We start from the raw sequence: 17,631 nt of genomic DNA, 5'->3' as shown, positions 1-17,631 counted from the left end.
AGTACAATATTTATATTCCAAATTATTTATTTTTTAATTATATGGTAAAAATCCAAAAGTCAGCAATTTTTCAGTACTAGTGGCTGTGGCACTTTTGTATCTTTATGTCTGATTTTGTAAGCAAGTAGTTTTTAATTGAGGTGAAACTTGGAGGTATGCAAGACAAATCAGACTCCTGAAGGCGGTACACAAGTCTGGAAAGGTTGAGAGCCACTGACTTAGAAAATACTATTTCTCTAATTTACTTTTCACTTGTGTGTGTGTCTCTGTGTGTGCACACAGGCTTGAAGTGAGTGCCAGAGACCCTAATGGAAGACACCTGGGGTAATTCTCATTACCTTCCCCAGCTGCAAAGGGATGGGTGAGGAAGCAGCTTGCAAGCAGTGATTGGTGGAGAAGGTGGGTGTGTGAAATCATGGGCCCTTAAACACTGCATGTGGGGTTGGTGTGTCTTTTCTTCTTCCTTCCTGCACACAGGTAGCCTGTTAGGGAAGCTTAGGGCAAGAGGGTGGTGCTGTGTTGCCCACAGCAAAATGGAATGTAGTTTAATGTTGGAGAAAACAGGCTGATTTTTATTCTCTGCATTGCCAACAGGCATTTTTTTTCTAAATGTTATGGACTGATTTGTAAGTCTAGATGCTTACTCAGTATTTGGTTGGCTAGAAGCCTTTTTCCTCTTATTTCTTAAGTCAGGAGGTGGGGAACTATAGGCAAAACTCAGAATCCTATAAAATCACTGGAAACCAAACACACAAAGCTTCTAAGAAAGAGAACAAGGATGGCAGGGGGGCTAATACTCAGGGCGGAGAGTCAGAATCTAGGTCTATTTAGGGTCATTGAAAAAATAAGGGGATAACATAGAGTGGCTGTGAGGCTTGATTCATCTGTGGATAGTACTTTGATTTCATCAAATAGAGGAGTCCACTCAGATGGCAAAATATGACCCTCTTTCTCTTTAAATCATTGTCCTGTACTCTGTCACTGGGGGACGTTTCAGATGCTGAAGGCAACTTGACAGTTACTTATTGATTCAAAGATTTTCCTATCTCCATTCACTGGGGAAGTTTGTGAGGAAAACCAGCTATACAAAACTAATCTCATTTGTAGCCAGAGGTGTATTGAGTGCCCTGAAAACCCAGCATGATCCATCACCTGATCTAAAACCCAGGTTTGTTTGGGTTGGTGGTCTATACAAACAAAACAAGTATCCAGCTTTACTCTATTTTATCAGTCCGCTTGCAAGATAGGCTCAGCATTACTGCAAATAACAATCTCAGGGTCCACCAGACCTAATTCTAAGGGGGAAAGGGAAAGTTCCTTTGGCTGTGTGCTTCCTGGATTTGCATTTGAAATGGTTGCTGATCTATCACCACAGGAGACAAAATGAAAGCACAAATGCAGTTTGAATCTGGAGAGGGTGGTGGTATGTGTAGGGGAGGAGGGTGGCAGCTTTGAAGTTGTTGAGTATGGAGATGAACAATCTGACTCTCAAAATATAAGCAATCCATAAAACACTCTTGCAGAATGTGATTCTGCTCTTGAGGGGCATCCCCAGAATCTGGGGCAAGGGACCCCACATTTTCCTAAATTGCAAACACTTTTAAATTGACTTAAAAAAAATTGGGTCTCTTTTAAAAGCTAGGGAAGGGGCGGGGGGAATAACTGGATAAAACAGGGAGGACTCACTGCCAGGGGGAGGATTTAAGACTCCTGTGAACACTTGGAGAAAGAAGCAAGGAAAAGGAATGTTTCTATGTGCATAGGGGAAGTAAACTATCTACCAACAAGCTGGTGAACAGGGTGATGTTGCCACAATGATGATGAATTATAAAGCCACTTTTTTATAACCCTAAACAGACACACTTACTGGGATAAGGGAAACAGTATTATTCCTAGAGACTTATTTTTCTTTTTCCTCTCACTTGACTGTAGAGTTTCTGCCTTCAACCCTCCCCAGTCCTCTCCTGCCTGGCTTTTGCTACAGATTGAAAGAAATGGGAAACAGATGGGTCTATCCATGCAATTCAAGTCACCAACCAGTAGGTGTCAGTGTTGCTTGCTCTTCTATATCAATGTGGCAAAGAGGTGCTTCCCTAGCAGGTAGAAGAAATGTTCTGTAATATACTAGAAACAGTGGTTCAAGTCCCAGCTTTGGCTCCCTGGAAGCTGCACCTCTAGAGGTTGCTAACTATTCATTGTTCCAAAGCAAATCAAGATCCTGAAGTTGTCCAGGGCCCTCTGTAGATTTACAAATGCCAAGTTGTGTATATTAGTCTTTATAAAAGATCAGTGGGACAAGACAAATGCAAGTCACATCTAGGCAATGACTAGAATGCAGTGTTAGTAGGCAGCTATAGTACCATGTGATCTTTATCCATAATTGATATAAGGAAAATGAAGAGCTATCAAATGGACCTTATCTCCCAGCCAGATCCTGAGTTTTGGCTCCTTCAGAAATACAATCATGATATGAGGCCCCTAATGTTTATACTTGACTTAATTTCTCTCATAAAATGGCCTGCAGGATGAAAACTCTGGAAAATAGCTATGCTAAGCCATTGACTAGAGATGACACACAAATCGTGAAATATTAAGCCAAGTTGTTAGTTTTAGCAGCCATGATAAGGGCCGGACTTCTTTGTAATCCAGGAAAATTTCTCTTTCTAGGCTAGATCCTCAAAATGTGTTTGAGGAAATGCAGGTACAGACAGGAAAACTACATGGCCTAATAAACTTATCATTGGCACAACTGACTGCATTCACGGCCAATTGCACCAGTTAGGAAAGAAAAGGTTTTTCTTTGGACAATCACTCCTTTGATATATTGGACAAAGTTTGTGATGGGGAGAGTGTCAATTGCAATAGCATCAGATTATTACAAACACTGACTTCTGTGTCATGTTTCCTGTGAGCCATAAAAAAAAGTGTCTTTTGTATCTCTGTGCGTCCCACCTCTTAATCTACCAATGTTTGTAAAGTACCTATCATCCTATCTGTGCAATATGAAGGAGCAGTGAAAGTCAGTCAGAAGGGACAGTCAGTTTTCTCTTTATCCTGCTTTGTGACATGGTCACTGGCTTCTACCTTAGAGTGCATTGCAAGATATTCTGTTTCATGGAAGAATGGTTTGATGAAGAGGGGTGTGTGTGTGTGTGTGTGTGTGTGTGTGTCATTCTTGTAACCTTCAGTTCAAAGTGCAAGGGTCACCTTGCAAGTGTGCAAGGATCATCCTATCTCCTATTAGTGAGTTCAGTGCCTAGGGCTTGCTACTGAGAAGGCTCCTCTGGCTTCGTTAAATCTTTGACAGCTGCATCCATCATGAGTTAGATTTTTAATCCCCCAAAGGAAATTTTGTCCTATGGGAAATTATGCTCAGTTGATCAGATCGGATAAGAGGCAAAGTCTCTATCTCTGATCCCATTTTGTGGGTGTGGCCTTCAGATGCTGATTTTTTACTCAAGTGGTTCTGTGTTAAGCAAGTATAGATCTTTGGGCTTCTTGGCATATAGTTTATTAATCTATATAAGTAGGAAAATATAAACCCAGATTCAGTGTTTGTGGTCCCCACCTTTCTCTTTATGGTGGACAGTTTTAGCTGTAAAGCAACCCCTTAACACTTAAAAATATGAAAATAAGCAGCCACTCGTACACATATTTAATAACAAATGTTACTGTCTCTGGTTAACAGGGTTTTTTTCTCATGTCCCGAGGAGATGGCTGCTGCCGTTCAAGTTTTATACAATTGTTATCTTAAAGACACCCAAGCAAAGCTAACTCAGATCTACTGTCAAAGTAAATCAATATGCTTCCAAAACCTACAGTGATCACTTCCCTTGTATATATTGGAAACTTTTGCACTTCAATGCAATCACTCATTGTCTACCAGTGTTCAGCTCACTCTTCAGTGTCTGTGTGAGAGGATAAGCTCCTTGATGGCAGAAAGAGCCGCTGAAATCATCCAGATCGAGGGCCCAAACCATGGCCCCTCCCAAAGCACCATGCTTCAAATATTTAACCTAAGCGAGGGAAAGGGAAAAAACAGATGACGTGAAATGAGGCACAGACATTTAAATGCCCCTGTGCTATTTGAGCTCCGTCAGGTGGGCATCTCCTTTCAACATGTTACTAAAGTGAGAAATAGCCCTGAACAGGCAAGAGGGGTGAACGGGACAGCTTCTCTCCAAACTTTTTCTAAGATCTTGAACTCTCTTTCTATTTGGGCAAAAGCCTGTTGAAACAGGCTTTCTTGTGAATCGTATTTAACACCTGTTCCCTGCTTGACCTTCCTCTGGGACCTAAGGGAGGGATTTCATTGTGTTAGTGCAGGGATTCTCAAACTTGACTGCACCGTGACCCCCTTCTGACAAAAATTACCACATGACCCCCAGGATGGGGGACCAAAGCCCAAGCCCCACCGCCCCAAGTGTGTGTATGTGTGTGGGGGGGGGCAAGCCCAAGGGCCTCAGCCCCAGCCAGGGGGCCTGTAACCTGAGCCCCGCCACCTAGGGCTGAAACCCAAGGGTTTCGGCTTCGGCCTCGGGGAATGGGGCTCAGGCTTTGGCTTCAGCCCTGGGCCGCAGCAAATCTAAGCCAGCCTTGGCAACCCCATTAAAACAGGGTCATGACCCACTTTGGGGTCCCGACCCACAGTTTGAGAACCCCTGTGTTAGTGAGTACTCAGCATAAGAACGGCCATACTGGGTCAGACCAATGGTCCATCCAGCCCAGTATCCTGTCTTCTGAGAGCAGCCATTGCCAGATGCTTCAGAGAGAATGAACAGAACAGAGAAATTATCGAGTGATCCCCCTGTTGTTCAGTCCCAGCATCTGGCAGTCAGAGGCTTAGGGACACCCAGAGCATGGGGTTGCATCCCCGACCATCTTGGCTGGGTCCTGTCTGGTACCCACATGTTGCGGGGGGTATTGGGAGCTCTCTCCAGCATCTGCTTTTTACACTTAAACACCGGCTCTGAGAGCTGCATTATTTCCCTGGGCAATTTATCTTGTAAAATAGGGCTTCCGATCCCAGATGCCAGTGTGGTGGTGGGGCCTGGCTACAGCACAACGTCCCTTGTCAAAACACAACGGAGAGCTCCAAAGTGCAGTCTGGGGTGTGATCCCGGTTTAATTGACTGGGAAAAAGAATGTTCCCCCTAAACGTGATGGGTGGAAATACATAGCTCAGTCTGACACTGATCCTAAGCAGTCACTGCTGCACTGTGTGTGTGTGTGTGTGTGGTGGGAGACTAACTCCTCATTCAGTGGAGAGTTGCCTTCTCTCAGGACAGCAAGAAAAGCATGACCCTTCCTCCCCGCATGGCTCTCAGCTGACCTATCTGTGGTAGGTGTATCCTACTTTTCATCAAACCAGGCTGTTTTTTGTTGCCTGTCCTTAGAGAGCCGTGTGGCCTCATACTTGATACTGACAGTCCTCCTCATGTTGCACTGAGTGTGTCATGCACACAGCCACCCCCACCGTTCCCCTGCCCCAGATGCTTAGAACTTGTTTCCTCAGTTCTGATTTAAATACTCGATCCAAGGCAAGTTGGAAGATTTAGAAGTATTTAGGCCTGCGAGCACCTGCACAATTTTTACGATATGTTTTGGGGAGGAGGGTGCTGACAATTCTTTCTCCCCCCTGCAGAATTCAAACAGGTAAACTCTTGATTTCTGTTCGTTTTTATGCTGCCTTTTGGGCTGAGACCACAAGAAGCTGTAGCCCAGAAGAACAATATTTTCCCTGAAATGCGTTGTAAGCACATGAAAGCTTAGAATGGAGAAGTGGGAACGGGCAGCTTCCACCGCCCCAATGGTGTTTGCTTGTCGTAGCAATGGAGCTACGATAATACAGCTGTTCAAACAGTCACATTCCTCCAGCTACTGTTGTTTAATGTTCCCATATGGAATTGGCTGGGAGAACCTCAGCCTGAGTGGCGATGGGAGCCAGATACGGTGGATGAAACCCCATGCACGTTTCCCAAAATGAAGCTGTTACTCTTGCCATATGACTTGGGCGAGTGGCCAGACCTCTCAGCGGAAAGTAGGTGTCATGCTTATTGGTGCCAGACGTTGGGTCGTTCTCGGCCCAAAGCAAATGGTTGAGACCCTCCTTACCTTGGCTTTAATGCTCTCCATGTCATCGTACCCTACCCACTGGTTCCCTTTATAGGAGTAAGGGACCTTCTGCTCCTCAATCAGCTCCGTGGTGGCACCTTGTTTAAAGGTGCAGATCTAAAACAAAACACATTGGAGGCAGGATGAGGCGGTGGGTATTGGTCGGAGCCAGTGTGATCGGGATGAAATGAAAAGTAGCCTTTTCCTCCTTGGCATGCAGACTGAAACCATTTTCATGTTAGAAAACTGAGCACGGCTTCCCTTTGATTATGCAAAATCACAAATTATTCTTACGGCTGCTTCCCCCAAAGTAAGCCCAGATGGAACAAATACGCTCCTTACCTCATAATAGGCTAAAAATCCTGCTTCTGAAGTGAAAGGGCCTGGCAGTCCTGCCTTGGAAGCCTGGGCCCCGACGCCTGTATCCAGCGTGTCAAGGGTGAAGCTCCGCCCATAGGTTGGGATTCCCATGATGATCTTCTCCCCTGGGGCGCCCTTTCGCTTCCAGTGTCTCACGGCGTTGTCCTGTTCGAAGGAAATATTAAACGTGTATTTGGCAGCTTAAACGGAGACCTGGTTTTTATACCGCCCTGCGGTGCTTTGGTACAAATTCTAAGGCTTCCCAAGATATGGCTGCCTACACATCTCCATTTTTCCAGCAACATGTTTCTGGACATAGAGATGTTCAATGCAAAGGGTCTGGGTCAGTTCCAGCCTGCTCCATGGCTACAGGGGACTCCGTTCCCGGGGCCAGGAAACCATCCTGCAGATGGCATGATAGCCATTGAGAGGGCACAAGGAACCCCAATTTTCCAAGTGATCAGACACTTCATGAGCTATTGGGCTGGCCCTAGAGTGGGCCAGAAATGGGTGACAGCTGTTGAAGGTTGTAGGAAATATGGGGCTCTTCACCATCAGGCTAAGACGCATCCGTTTCCCCCGTTATTTCTGTCGTTAGGGTGACAAACCTAAGACTGAACTTCTGAAAGGGGAGACAAAGACATGGGCTCAGTTCTATTGGTTAGTGTCTTCATGCTCAGGGGACTGATAAAAACTAACCAGAGCCCCCCAAAAGATGCAGGCCGGAGCTGTGTCAGCCGGAGTGACACCGCTCTGCTGAAGAATCAGCCATTGGGGTCCTGGATCTTGCCTAGGAGAGTTCTATATTAGTTTACATTCAGTAATGGAGTTACTCCTGGATCTTATTGATGGGAGATGAGAATGTTCTTTCTTGCTACCCTGTCATCTCCGCTTTCTGGCCTCACCATTTGGACTGCTACATTGTGTATTAGAACAGTGGTTCTCAAACTTTAGCAACCTGAGGATCCCCATTTTGATTTAAAATTTTTCTTGGACGTAGGGTTACCAACCCTCCCGGTTTTGCCGGAAGTCTCCTGGAATCAGGCCCTATCTCCCGGAGGCTACTGAAGCCAAACTGGGAGATTTTAGGCACTGAAACTCTGGCAGCACAGTGGGGCTAAGGCAGGCTCCCGGCCTGCCCTGGCCCCGTGCTGCTCCTGGAAGCAGCTGGCACATTCCTGTGGCCCCTAGGGGAGGGCCGGGGGCTTCGCGTGCTGCCCCCGTCCCCAGCGCTGACGCCGCATCTCCCATTGGCCAGGAACTGCAGCCAATGGGAACTGCGGGGGCGGTGTTTGCGGGTGCGGGCAGTGCGCAGAGCCCCCTAACCCTTCCCTCAGGGGCTGCAGGAATGTGCCAGCTGCTTCCAGGAGTGGCGCGGGCCAGGGCAGGCAGGGAGCCTGCCTTAGCCCCACTGCGCCACCGCCTGGGAGCTGCCCAAAGTAAGGGCCTCCTGGCCAGAGCCTGCACCCCCCAACCTCCTTCCCCAGCCATAAGCCCCCTTCTGCATCCAAACTTCCTCCCAGAGCCTGCACCTCACCCCCTCACCCCCTCCCGCACCCCAATCCCCTTCCCCAGCCCTGAGCGCCCTCCCGCACCCAAACTCCTTCCCAAAGCCTGCCCCCCTCGCCCCCTCCAGTACCCCAACCCCCTGTCCCAGCCCGGTGAAAGTGAGTGAGGGTGGGGGAAAGCGAGTGACGGAGGGAGGGGGGATGGAGTGAGTGGGGGGGGGCTTGGAGAAGGGGCAGGGCAGGGGGAGCCTTGGGGGAAGGGGCGGAGCCTCGGGGGAAGGGGTGGGGCAGGGGCTGGGCAAGGGTATTTGGGTTTGTATGATTAGACAGTTGGCAACTCTACTTGGATCCCCAAGCCTCCTGCTCAGCCCCAGGCCCTGCCCCCACTCCACCTCTTCCCATCCCTGCTCCACCCCTGCCCCTCCCTCTTCCCCACCTCTTTCCACCCCCTCCCCTGAGCGCTCCCAGTCCCCGCTCCTCTCCCTCCCTTCCTCCCAGTGCCTCTTGGACGCTGCGGAACAGCTGTTCCCCGGCGTGCAGGAGGAGCTTGGAGGGAGGGGGAAGAGTTGATCAGCGGGGCCTGGGGACCCCCTGGAATACCCTCATGGACCCCAGTTTGAGAAACGCTGTATTAGAACAAAGGGGCCAGACTTCTTCTCTTGCTTAAAGCTGTTTTGACACAACTGCAAGTCTTGGGGTTCAACGGAGTTACTCATGACTTTCAGCTCGCATCTATGCTGGGACTGCCAAACTCCTCTCCGGTGTGATCCAAGCCAGACTTAAATCCCAGACCACACCGGACTTACCTGGAGATACTAAATACAGTTTTAAAAAAAGACACATTGCTGTCCTACACTATCTGCCATCACGTAACTTTGGGCAGCAGGTTTTAGCCCAACACCAGCATCCAAATGTCTTCAGGAGAGCTGGAAGGATGTGGTTGTACTGTTGATGAACCTCATCCCATGTGCCCCGTCATCTGTCGACACTGAAAATACCCCTTGACCTGCCTTACTGTGTTGTAGGAATGTTGGCAAAGTACAAGGCTATTTGTACTGAGGCATGTGGAGGAGTCGGGGAGTGGTGTCTGTCGAACATCGCTCACAATCACGAGTTTCTCTAACTACTTGGTAGCTAGCTAAGTTACTGTGGAAACAGTTCCAAAGCAAGTCACTTCCTCACTTTCAGAACTTGTGTTGCTTGTAAAACTTTAGGTGGCTGAGGGGAGGAGAGACAAAAGGATCTTTGTCACTTACAACATTGTTGTATGCAGCAGTTCTAAGGTCTTTCTTTCCCTTGTTAAGAGGACTGACGTGTCCTGTAGTCTTCTCCCAGGAGGCCCCATGGAAGTCATAGGACATGAGGTTAATAAAATCCACAATCCTGCAGGAAAAGAAAAAGAGAATGAGATAAATTACATAACCCAAAATAAACATCCCAAAAATGGCACACAGGAATAATATGTGGAGAGGGATCGACAACCTAATATTTACATTTGGATCTGGATTAGGTTTAATAGTTTTGAGGCTGAACTGGAATCATAGAAGATTAGGGTTGGAAGAGACCTCAGGAGGTCATCTAGTCCAACACCCTGCTCAAAGCAGGACCACCCCAACTAAATCATCCCAGCCAGGGCTTTGTCAAGCTGGGCCTTAAAAACCTCTAAGGATGGTGATTCCGCCACCTCCCTAGGTAACCCATTCCAGTGCTTCATCACCCTCCTAGTGAAATAGTGTTTCCTAATATCCAACCTAGACCTCCCCCACTGCAACTTGAGACCATTGCTCCTTGTTCTGTTATCTGCCACCACTGAGAACAGCCTGGCTCCATCCTCTTTGGAACCCCCCTTCAGGTAGTTGAAGGCTGCTATCAACTCCCCCCTCACTCTTCTCTTCTGCAGACTAAATAGGCCCCGTTCCCTGAGCCTCTCACACAATGAGTGTGTGGGTTTGGATTCACTGATAAGGTGTAATCTCTTGCAAACGGTCCTCATAAGATTTCAGCCCAACATGTCTCATCTAACAAGATCTGCTGACTTTCTCTGTTGGTGAGACTTCTGCTATCTTGAGAGGTAGAAATAGTGTGAGGTCATTCTGCCACGAACTCAGCTGTACCCAAAAGAAAAAAAGAACATGGACCCTTTCTGGTTCTGGCTTGAAACATAAGAACGGCCGTACTGGGTCAGACCAAAGGTCCATCCAGCCCAGTATCCTGTCTACTGACAGTGGCCAATGCCAGGTGCCCCAGAGGGAGTGAACCTAACAGGTAATGATCAAGTGATCTCTCTCCTGCCATCCATCTTCACCCTCTGACAAACAGAGGCTAGGGACACCATTCCTTATCCATCCTGGCTAATAGCCATTAATGGACTTAACCACCATGAATTTATCCAGTTCTCTTTTAAACCCTGTTATAGTCCTAGCCTTCACAACCTCCTCAGGCCAGGAGTTCCACAGGTTGACTGTGCGCTGTGTGAAGAAGAACTTCCTTTTATTTGTTTTAAACCTGCTGCCCATTAATTTCATTTGGTGGCCCCTAGTTCTTATATTATGGGAACAAGTAAATAACTTTTCCTTATTCACTTTCTCCACACTACTCATGATTTTATATAACTCTATCATATTCCCCCTTAGTTTCCTCTTTTCCAAGCTGAAAAGTCCTAGCCTCTTTAATCGCTCCTCATATGGGACCCATTCCAAACCCCTAATCATTTTAGTTGCCCTTTTCTGAACTTTTTCTAATGCCAGTATATCTTTTTTGAGATGAGGAGACCACATCTGTACGCAGTATTCAAGATGTGGGCGTACCATGGATTTATATAAGGGCAATAAGATATTCTCTGTCTTATTCTCTATCCCTTTTTTAATGATTCCTAACATCCTGTTCGCTTTTTTGACTGCTGCTGCACACTGTGTGGACGTCTTCAGAGAACTATCCACGATGACTCCAAGATCTCTTTCCTGATTAGTTGTAGCTAAATTAGCCCCCATCATATTGTATGTATAGTTGGGGTTATTTTTTCCAATGTGCATTACTTTACATTTATCCACATTAAATTTCATTTGCCATTTTGTTGCCCAATCACTTAGTTTTGTGAGATCTTTTTGAAGTTCTTCACAGTCTGCTTTGGTCTCAACTATCTTGAGCAGTTTAGTATCATCTGCAAACTTTGTCACCTAGCTGTTTACCCCTTTCTCCAGATCATTTATGAATAAGTTGAATAGGATTGGTCCTAGGACTGACCCTTGGGGGTCCGTTCCATGTTCCATTGAACGTGGAAACAAAACTCTTGTGGCAGGAGCATTCCTAATATGTGATTGAGTTTCAGAATCCAGGTTCTAGTTTTAGCGCCTCTAACAGCAGACAATGATCTGAAACATTCTGGGTAACTGTACATGGCCAAATATATTGATTATGTACCTTAAGAACTGTCATACTGAATCAGACTCAGGGTCCATCTAGTCACTATCCTGTCTGATAGCGGTCAGCACCAGATATTTTAAGGAAAGGTGCCAGAAAATCCATTGGGGACATTTGTGGAATGAATCTGCTCTAAGGGAAGTTTCTGTCTAACCTTGTCAATTGATGACTGGCTGATGGCCTGAGCTGTGAAGATTTATAGCTCTTAAAATAAAAAGCTAAACTAATGTAGTCTAATCCTTGTCCTTTATCTTGTGGCAATGAGTTCCACCGGCTAATCTATATTGTAAAATTTCCAGCGGCATTCATGTGATTTCATGTTCCCCTTCTGTTGCATGATGAGATGGTAAATAGGAGTTGGCAATTTCACCTTTTCTATACCATTCACTATTTTATTTCTCTTTCATAACCCGTTACTCATCTCTCTAAGCCAGTCTCCAATGTCTCTTTATGGAACTCTCTCCAGGTGTCTAGTTTTTTGTTGCCTATCTCTTTATATATAAATATTTGTATGCGTATGTATCCATAGATCTCAAAGCACTTTCCAAAGGAGGTCAATATTGTTATATGCCCATTTTACCCATTGAGAAACTGAGGCATAAGAAGGAAGTGACTTGCCCAAGGTCACCCAGCAAACCAGTGGCGGTGCTGGGAATTGACCCGAGCTCTCCTGAGTCCCCGTCCAGTGCCCTACCCACTAGGCAATACTGCCTGCCAGAACCCCTGCTGTTTCTGCTGTATCCTTTTTTGAAAGAAGGTGACCTGCATTGAACACAGTAGTGTGGATGAGGATGTACCACTGAATTATATAACATCACTGGAGCAGTTTCAGGATGATTCTCTTCCTCATTCGTCCTCACTTTGTTTTCCTTTTTTTGACAGCTGCTACCCGAGCAGATATTTTCATTGAGCTGTTCACGATGATGCTCAGGTATTTTTCCTGATTGGTTACAGCTTCTCTAGAAGCCTTTGTAAAATAGTGTCACTGGATACACTTACTTGGAGATTTTGTCGACTTCATAGCCTGTGTCAATATTTATCCTTCCAGAGGACACTGCAGTACTAAGTAGAAGTTTCTCTTTTCCGGTTTTCTGAGCTTCCTTCTCAAATGCCGTTGCTAGATCCTAGAGGGTATAAGAAAGCAGTTCACCTGAATATCTGAATTAACATAGGAACTTCCCACATTGGATTACACCGGGGGAACATCTAGCCCAGCATCCTGTCTGACACTGGTCAGTACCAGCTGCTGCAGAGGAAGGTGCAAGGAACCCTGCAGTGACAGTCCCATGGGCGTTCCTATCTAGCATCTCTGAGGTTAGCTTCTGATTTGAAGTTAGGAGTGTTTAGATCCTTTCTGAAACTCCTGGTGGGTTCTTTTAAACCTGATTAGTTTACTTCTGGATGTTCTTAGGATCAGGATCAGCGTGCCAACACTTTTGTACTAAGCCCATGTTTCTCCATCTCCCCAGGCTGAAGCACATGGGTTGTAGTGAAAATGAGACACGGGAGGGTCCCCGCAACAGTGTGCCTGGAGGAAAAGGAACTGAGCTATATTCCTCATGGGCATTGTTCAGACCTTCCAAAGTCTGAGACAGCATGTCTGTGTTGTTGCTCTTCCTAAATGTTCATGTGCCTCTGAATTCCCCTTATGTCCAAACTCTTTCTGAAAGTGGTTCCATCTCTATGAAAGACGGACAAAATTCACCTCCCCAGAGATCTAGCTACACTGGGTGTGTGATGTGCTGTGCTGGGTGCAGTAGGCTGTGAGCTTGACATGTATGTTCTGCCATTGTTGGGTAGCCCTTTTTCAGACTGTGACCGCACCCCCTGGTTTTATTGTACCTGAATCAGAGAAGTGAAATGTCTCTTATCCTTCCTCCCTGGGTAAATCCAGGCTATGTCTAATCCGTCAAACTCATGCGTCCGGAGGAACTGTACCACAGAGCGGACAAATGTCCAGCGATTAGCAGCCGAAGCAGCCATGTTGGAGAAGCTGGAATGAAAGTGACATGCCTCCTGTATTCATGTATATCGTAGTATAGATTCCCAGTACTGTTTGAATTGGCTACACTCAATATGCACACTTCACAGCTGCAAACTGTCCATTACAGGGACAATAATAACGCAGCAGCGAAGCACACTAGACGTACCCATACTCCTTTACATCTACTCTTGGGGGAACCAATTTCCCCCTTCCTCCACCTCCATGTTTATAAGCTAAAAGCTTTCCCAGAGCTGGAGGTGGTGGGTTCGAGCCCATCGCTGTTCCGAGCAGGTGTGTCACGAGAGTATATTAACTTCCACACTCAGAAGTGGAACAGTACTGCAGATCCCAGTATTACCGTTCGGTTCCAAAGCTTGATCCTCCAATGGACAACAGGGTCTTCAGGTTCTGATTCCTGAGGGGAGAAAAGTGCATTTAAATGATGGACGCTTGGCTTGGCTGTCCTATGGGGAATCTTTCACTCGACAGACTTAGGCTAGGTCTACACTACAGCGGGGGTCCGACCTAAGATACGCAACTTCAGCTACGTGAATACCGTAGCTGAAGTTGCGTATTTTAGGTCGACTTACCTGGCTGTGAGGACGGGGGAAAGTCGACCGCTGCCGCGCTGCCGTCGACTCCGCTGCCGCCTCTTGCCGCGGTGGATTTCCGGAGTCGACGGCAGAGCGATCAGGGATCGATTTTATCGCGTCTTCACTAGACGCGATAAGTCGATCCCAGAAAACCGATTGCCTGCCGCCGGACCCTCCGGTAAGTGTAGATGTACCCTTAGTTCCCTTCCCACCTACTCCCCCCGTCTGCATGGAGGTGGGTGTCGGGGGGAAGGAAGGGAGAGCACGGCATTCGGATCCAGCTAGCACAGCGGGCCCTGTGTGACTGCCATAGCTAATGTAGTTTGGAGAGCTTTGGATGATCTAAACTATGCCTGGGGCGGTTTCAGGCCCGGCCTACCCAGGATGAGTGGAAAGATGGCTGACTTGCCTGCTCAGGCTCTGCTTAGCTGTGAATCCAGCTCAGAACCAGCTACTGGCGAGACGTGGGGAGCAGCTGCTCCCTTCATCCTCTGTCACGGAACTGGGTTTGACATGAATGCTCAGCAGTGGAGCTTTGTTTAATTCCCCGCCCCTGGATGCTTCCTGTTGCTTTCTGGCTACATGCACTAGCCCCTCTTTCCCCCGAGGATGACACGATGCTCCCTGGGAAAACTCTCACCCTTCGAACTGAGGGTGAGCCTTCCCTCCCACAGCTGGGGCGCGCTCCCCGTGTTACTCACTTGGCTTTAAGGCCATTGAAAGCCTCGTAAAGTGTCACATCGTTCCACTCCACGGTGGTGATCTCGTGGTCGCTCATGCTGGCAAAGGCATAAATGAGGTGGGTGCAGAGATGGGGGTCGATGTCATCGGGGAGGAAGCTCCCCTCCCCAGGCCTGTACTGGGCCCAGTTGGTGAAGTAACAAACCAGCTTAGAGGCAGAACCTGGGGAGACAGCGAGAGGACTGGGTCCCATGTAAACCTGAGATCGCTGTGCTATCTCTGCCACCTCCCGGGGATCTCCCAACAAGACAAAAGCCAATGGGCCCGAATGGCCTCTTAGTCCTCTAATATCAATACAACTTTGTGAGTGGATTGCGGTTTCTGTTGCGTTTACTTTGGGGCCTCGGGTAGACAGTGCTCTATTATGAGAGGCCATAACATGGCATGACCCTTACAGGGCAGTGCCATGATAGAATCTTCCTGGGGGCGCCCAGGCCCCACCTGATAAAATAACCAAGCTGTGATCCGCAGGATGAATCAAAATGTACTAAGCCTTATCGTGCCTACGGCAGCGTGCGATGCTAGAAGGTGCATCTCCTGTAATGCGAGAGCCAGGTAAAGGAAAGCCAAAGGAGGAGGAATTTTGACTTGAGTTCTGAAGGATGAAAGCAGCTCTGTGATCCATTCCCCCCGCTCCGTGACTCAGCATCATGGTGCACCTTTGTGCAATGCTAACAGACAGGACTGTAGCCTGCGGAGATCGGGGATTTATACCTGAAAGCCATAGATGGAGCAGTCGATATTAACCACGGAGCACTGAAGTGGGGACACGAGACTGCCCATGCTCTACAGTAAAACACTTATAAACTGGAAGAAGTGGGTTGCCTCTGTCTCTCTGCCATGGGTGTAGCTGGGATTGAAGGGGAGGCAGAGAAGGGGCAGTTTTGGCTGGTGGTGGTCTCAGGCAGGGAGGCAGTGGACGTGCAGCCAGAATGACCCCTGCAGTTCCTCCTAACCTTGCAACTTCCCTCCTTCCTTTTCAAATGATTCGATGCCTTTGCAGGATGTGAATAGGCCTGGCACAGCTTTTTTGGAGCTGTTTTGAAGGAGAAGGACTTTCCTCTTCCGCTTTTGAATTCCAGGGCCCAGTACAAGCATCAAAAATCCCACCCACACTGGAGCACTTACTAAAACCCAGCAACTTTTCTTCCCCATCCCCTGTGATCAATCACGTTTCTATTGGCCTCTGTAAAACCAGGTGATAATGTAAGTTGGCTACTTACCGCATTGTAGAGACAGCAAGAGAGTGAAACCTAGAGAAATACAAGAACAAGGGTAAAGTGTACTATTGACCTATCTTTGAGATCCTGTGGACTGTATGAGAATAAAGTAATATTGGTGCTTTGGATGATAAATCCCCCACCTCCCTACTCCCAAAGAGGCATATGCACATGTCTAAGAAATCTTCACAAAGGCCTTAACCACACCTCGTTTTGCACCTGCAGTTTGGGGCCTACAATTATTTGTGGGTGCAATTTAGGCCACTTAAATGTCGAAGCACCTGATTGCAAGCACAAATTGAAAGCCAGAATTTGGAAATCTCTCTTTTTAAAATCTCTTCTGAATGTTTAAGAACTCTTCTGCTTGGCCCTTCACAAAATTTTAGATTTTTTTTAAGCATCTTCAATTACTGTCTTGCTTTAAAATTTGCTTTGTGGTGGCCCTTGTCACAAGCCATTAACAAATGAGTCTCCAAAATACATCCACCCCAAGTGCCTGTTTCATTGAGATTTCCCCAGCCGGGAATCCCATTGCATCCACTTCACCAAACTGCTGTAGAACTTAGGAGCTATTCAATGACACCCATCACAAGAGTTAAACTAGCCCCAGTCTTACCAGCCCAAATGATTGCCTGTCCCATGCTGGGTCATACAGCTCTGCTCTGGATTCTGTCACTGGGGTGTGGAGGAAACAGTATCTGACTGCCAAATGGTTGGTCTCTGCTTTTCATTGTCACTTTTTATACCTGTCTTTCACAATAACCCACATTTACAAGAACTCAGCATGTTCTTTTTCACAAAGGAACAGTCTTATTTACTCTGTCTCTCTGAGAACTCAACTGGCTATTTTTAGTGAAGGAATTCTTGTGCAATTTTAGCATGCGCTGTGTGCGCGCTTGTGTAGGTTTTGCAATACCTACCATCAGCCTGGCTCTGGCCTGATGTGCAAACACAAATGGTGCCGAGGCAAGGAGCGGGAGACCTTGGGTACACATTTCTGGGATTTATTACTGTTCTTGAAGATGTAGAGCAAAGAGTCTTTAAATAGTGTCATTGTACTGGAGAGAGTTGCGTAATCTCCAAGCCTCATTCTCTTATCATTGCCTGCAAGCTCCCACTGCAGCGAGATTGGCCCCAAAGGGGCTCAGAGCCTGATAAGCCTTGTTGTTTTTTTCACTTCTGCTATTGTGGCTACTTTGCCAAGGGGAAGGTGTTACGAAAAACTGTTTGGCTCGCTTTGATTCCCAGCGTGACCTGGGTCAGATCACTTCCTCTGTGCTGCTGAGGTCCCAGCAGTAAAATGGGGATCATGCTTCACAGAGCAGTGAGAATGTTTTAATGCATTTATATTTGTCTAACCATAGCACCTTCGGGGCCAGGCTCTCCAAGGATGGAGGAATGGCCGCTCCGGACCAGACCATGGGTCCATCTAGCTCAGTGTCCTGTCTCCAGCAATGGTCAACACCTGCTCCTTCAGAGGAAGGTGTGAGAAACCCTGCAGTTATGGGATAAACAACTTCCCCCAGGGACAGGTTATCTTTTCCCCATAACTCTCCATTCAAGGTCAGCTTGTGCCTTGAAGCAGGAAGGTTTATATTCCTTCCAAAATTCCTATTTGGTTTTTAAGATGAGCAGCAACTGAGCCAAGTCTGTCCGTAGGGTAACTCTGTTTGCTTGAATGGTCTTAGGCC

The 17,631-nt window shown here is 47.2% G+C and overlaps 1 protein-coding gene across 1 annotated transcript; it reads right to left on the bottom strand.

The window, feature by feature from the left end:
• Window positions 1–3,523: 3,523 nt before the first annotated feature.
• Window positions 3,524–16,645, bottom strand: LOC113407141 (chitotriosidase-1-like). Its single transcript, XM_026655229.2, has 10 exons — window positions 16,557–16,645; window positions 15,944–15,973; window positions 14,681–14,882; window positions 13,745–13,801; window positions 13,245–13,395; window positions 12,402–12,526; window positions 9,239–9,365; window positions 6,457–6,639; window positions 6,115–6,231; window positions 3,524–4,016 (listed from the first exon to the last, which is right to left on the bottom strand). The coding sequence occupies exons 1-10, from the start codon at window positions 16,579–16,581 to the stop codon at window positions 3,873–3,875; spliced, it is 1,161 nt and encodes a 386-aa protein (XP_026511014.1). The 5' UTR covers window positions 16,582–16,645; the 3' UTR covers window positions 3,524–3,872.
• Between the last annotated feature and the right edge of the window lie 986 nt (window positions 16,646–17,631).

Source organism: Terrapene carolina, unplaced genomic scaffold (assembly GCF_002925995.2).
Source record: "Terrapene carolina triunguis isolate 2854851 unplaced genomic scaffold, T_m_triunguis-2.0 Scaffold199, whole genome shotgun sequence".
Lineage (NCBI taxonomy): Eukaryota > Metazoa > Chordata > Testudines > Emydidae > Terrapene > Terrapene triunguis.
The sequence above is the reverse complement of the archived record's forward strand: the minus strand, read 5'-3'. Positions and strand labels throughout refer to the sequence as shown.

Coding starts and splice junctions, on each gene's coding strand:
- LOC113407141 (XM_026655229.2), bottom strand. CDS start 16,581: ATGGGACAGGCAATCATTTGGGCTG. Junction 15,974..16,556: donor ACAGGCAATCATTTGGGCTG/GTAAGACTGGGG, acceptor GTATTTCTCTAG/GTTTCACTCTCTTGCTGTCT. Junction 6,640..9,238: donor CTGCTGCATACAACAATGTT/GTAAGTGACAAA, acceptor TCCTTCGAACAG/GACAACGCCGTGAGACACTG.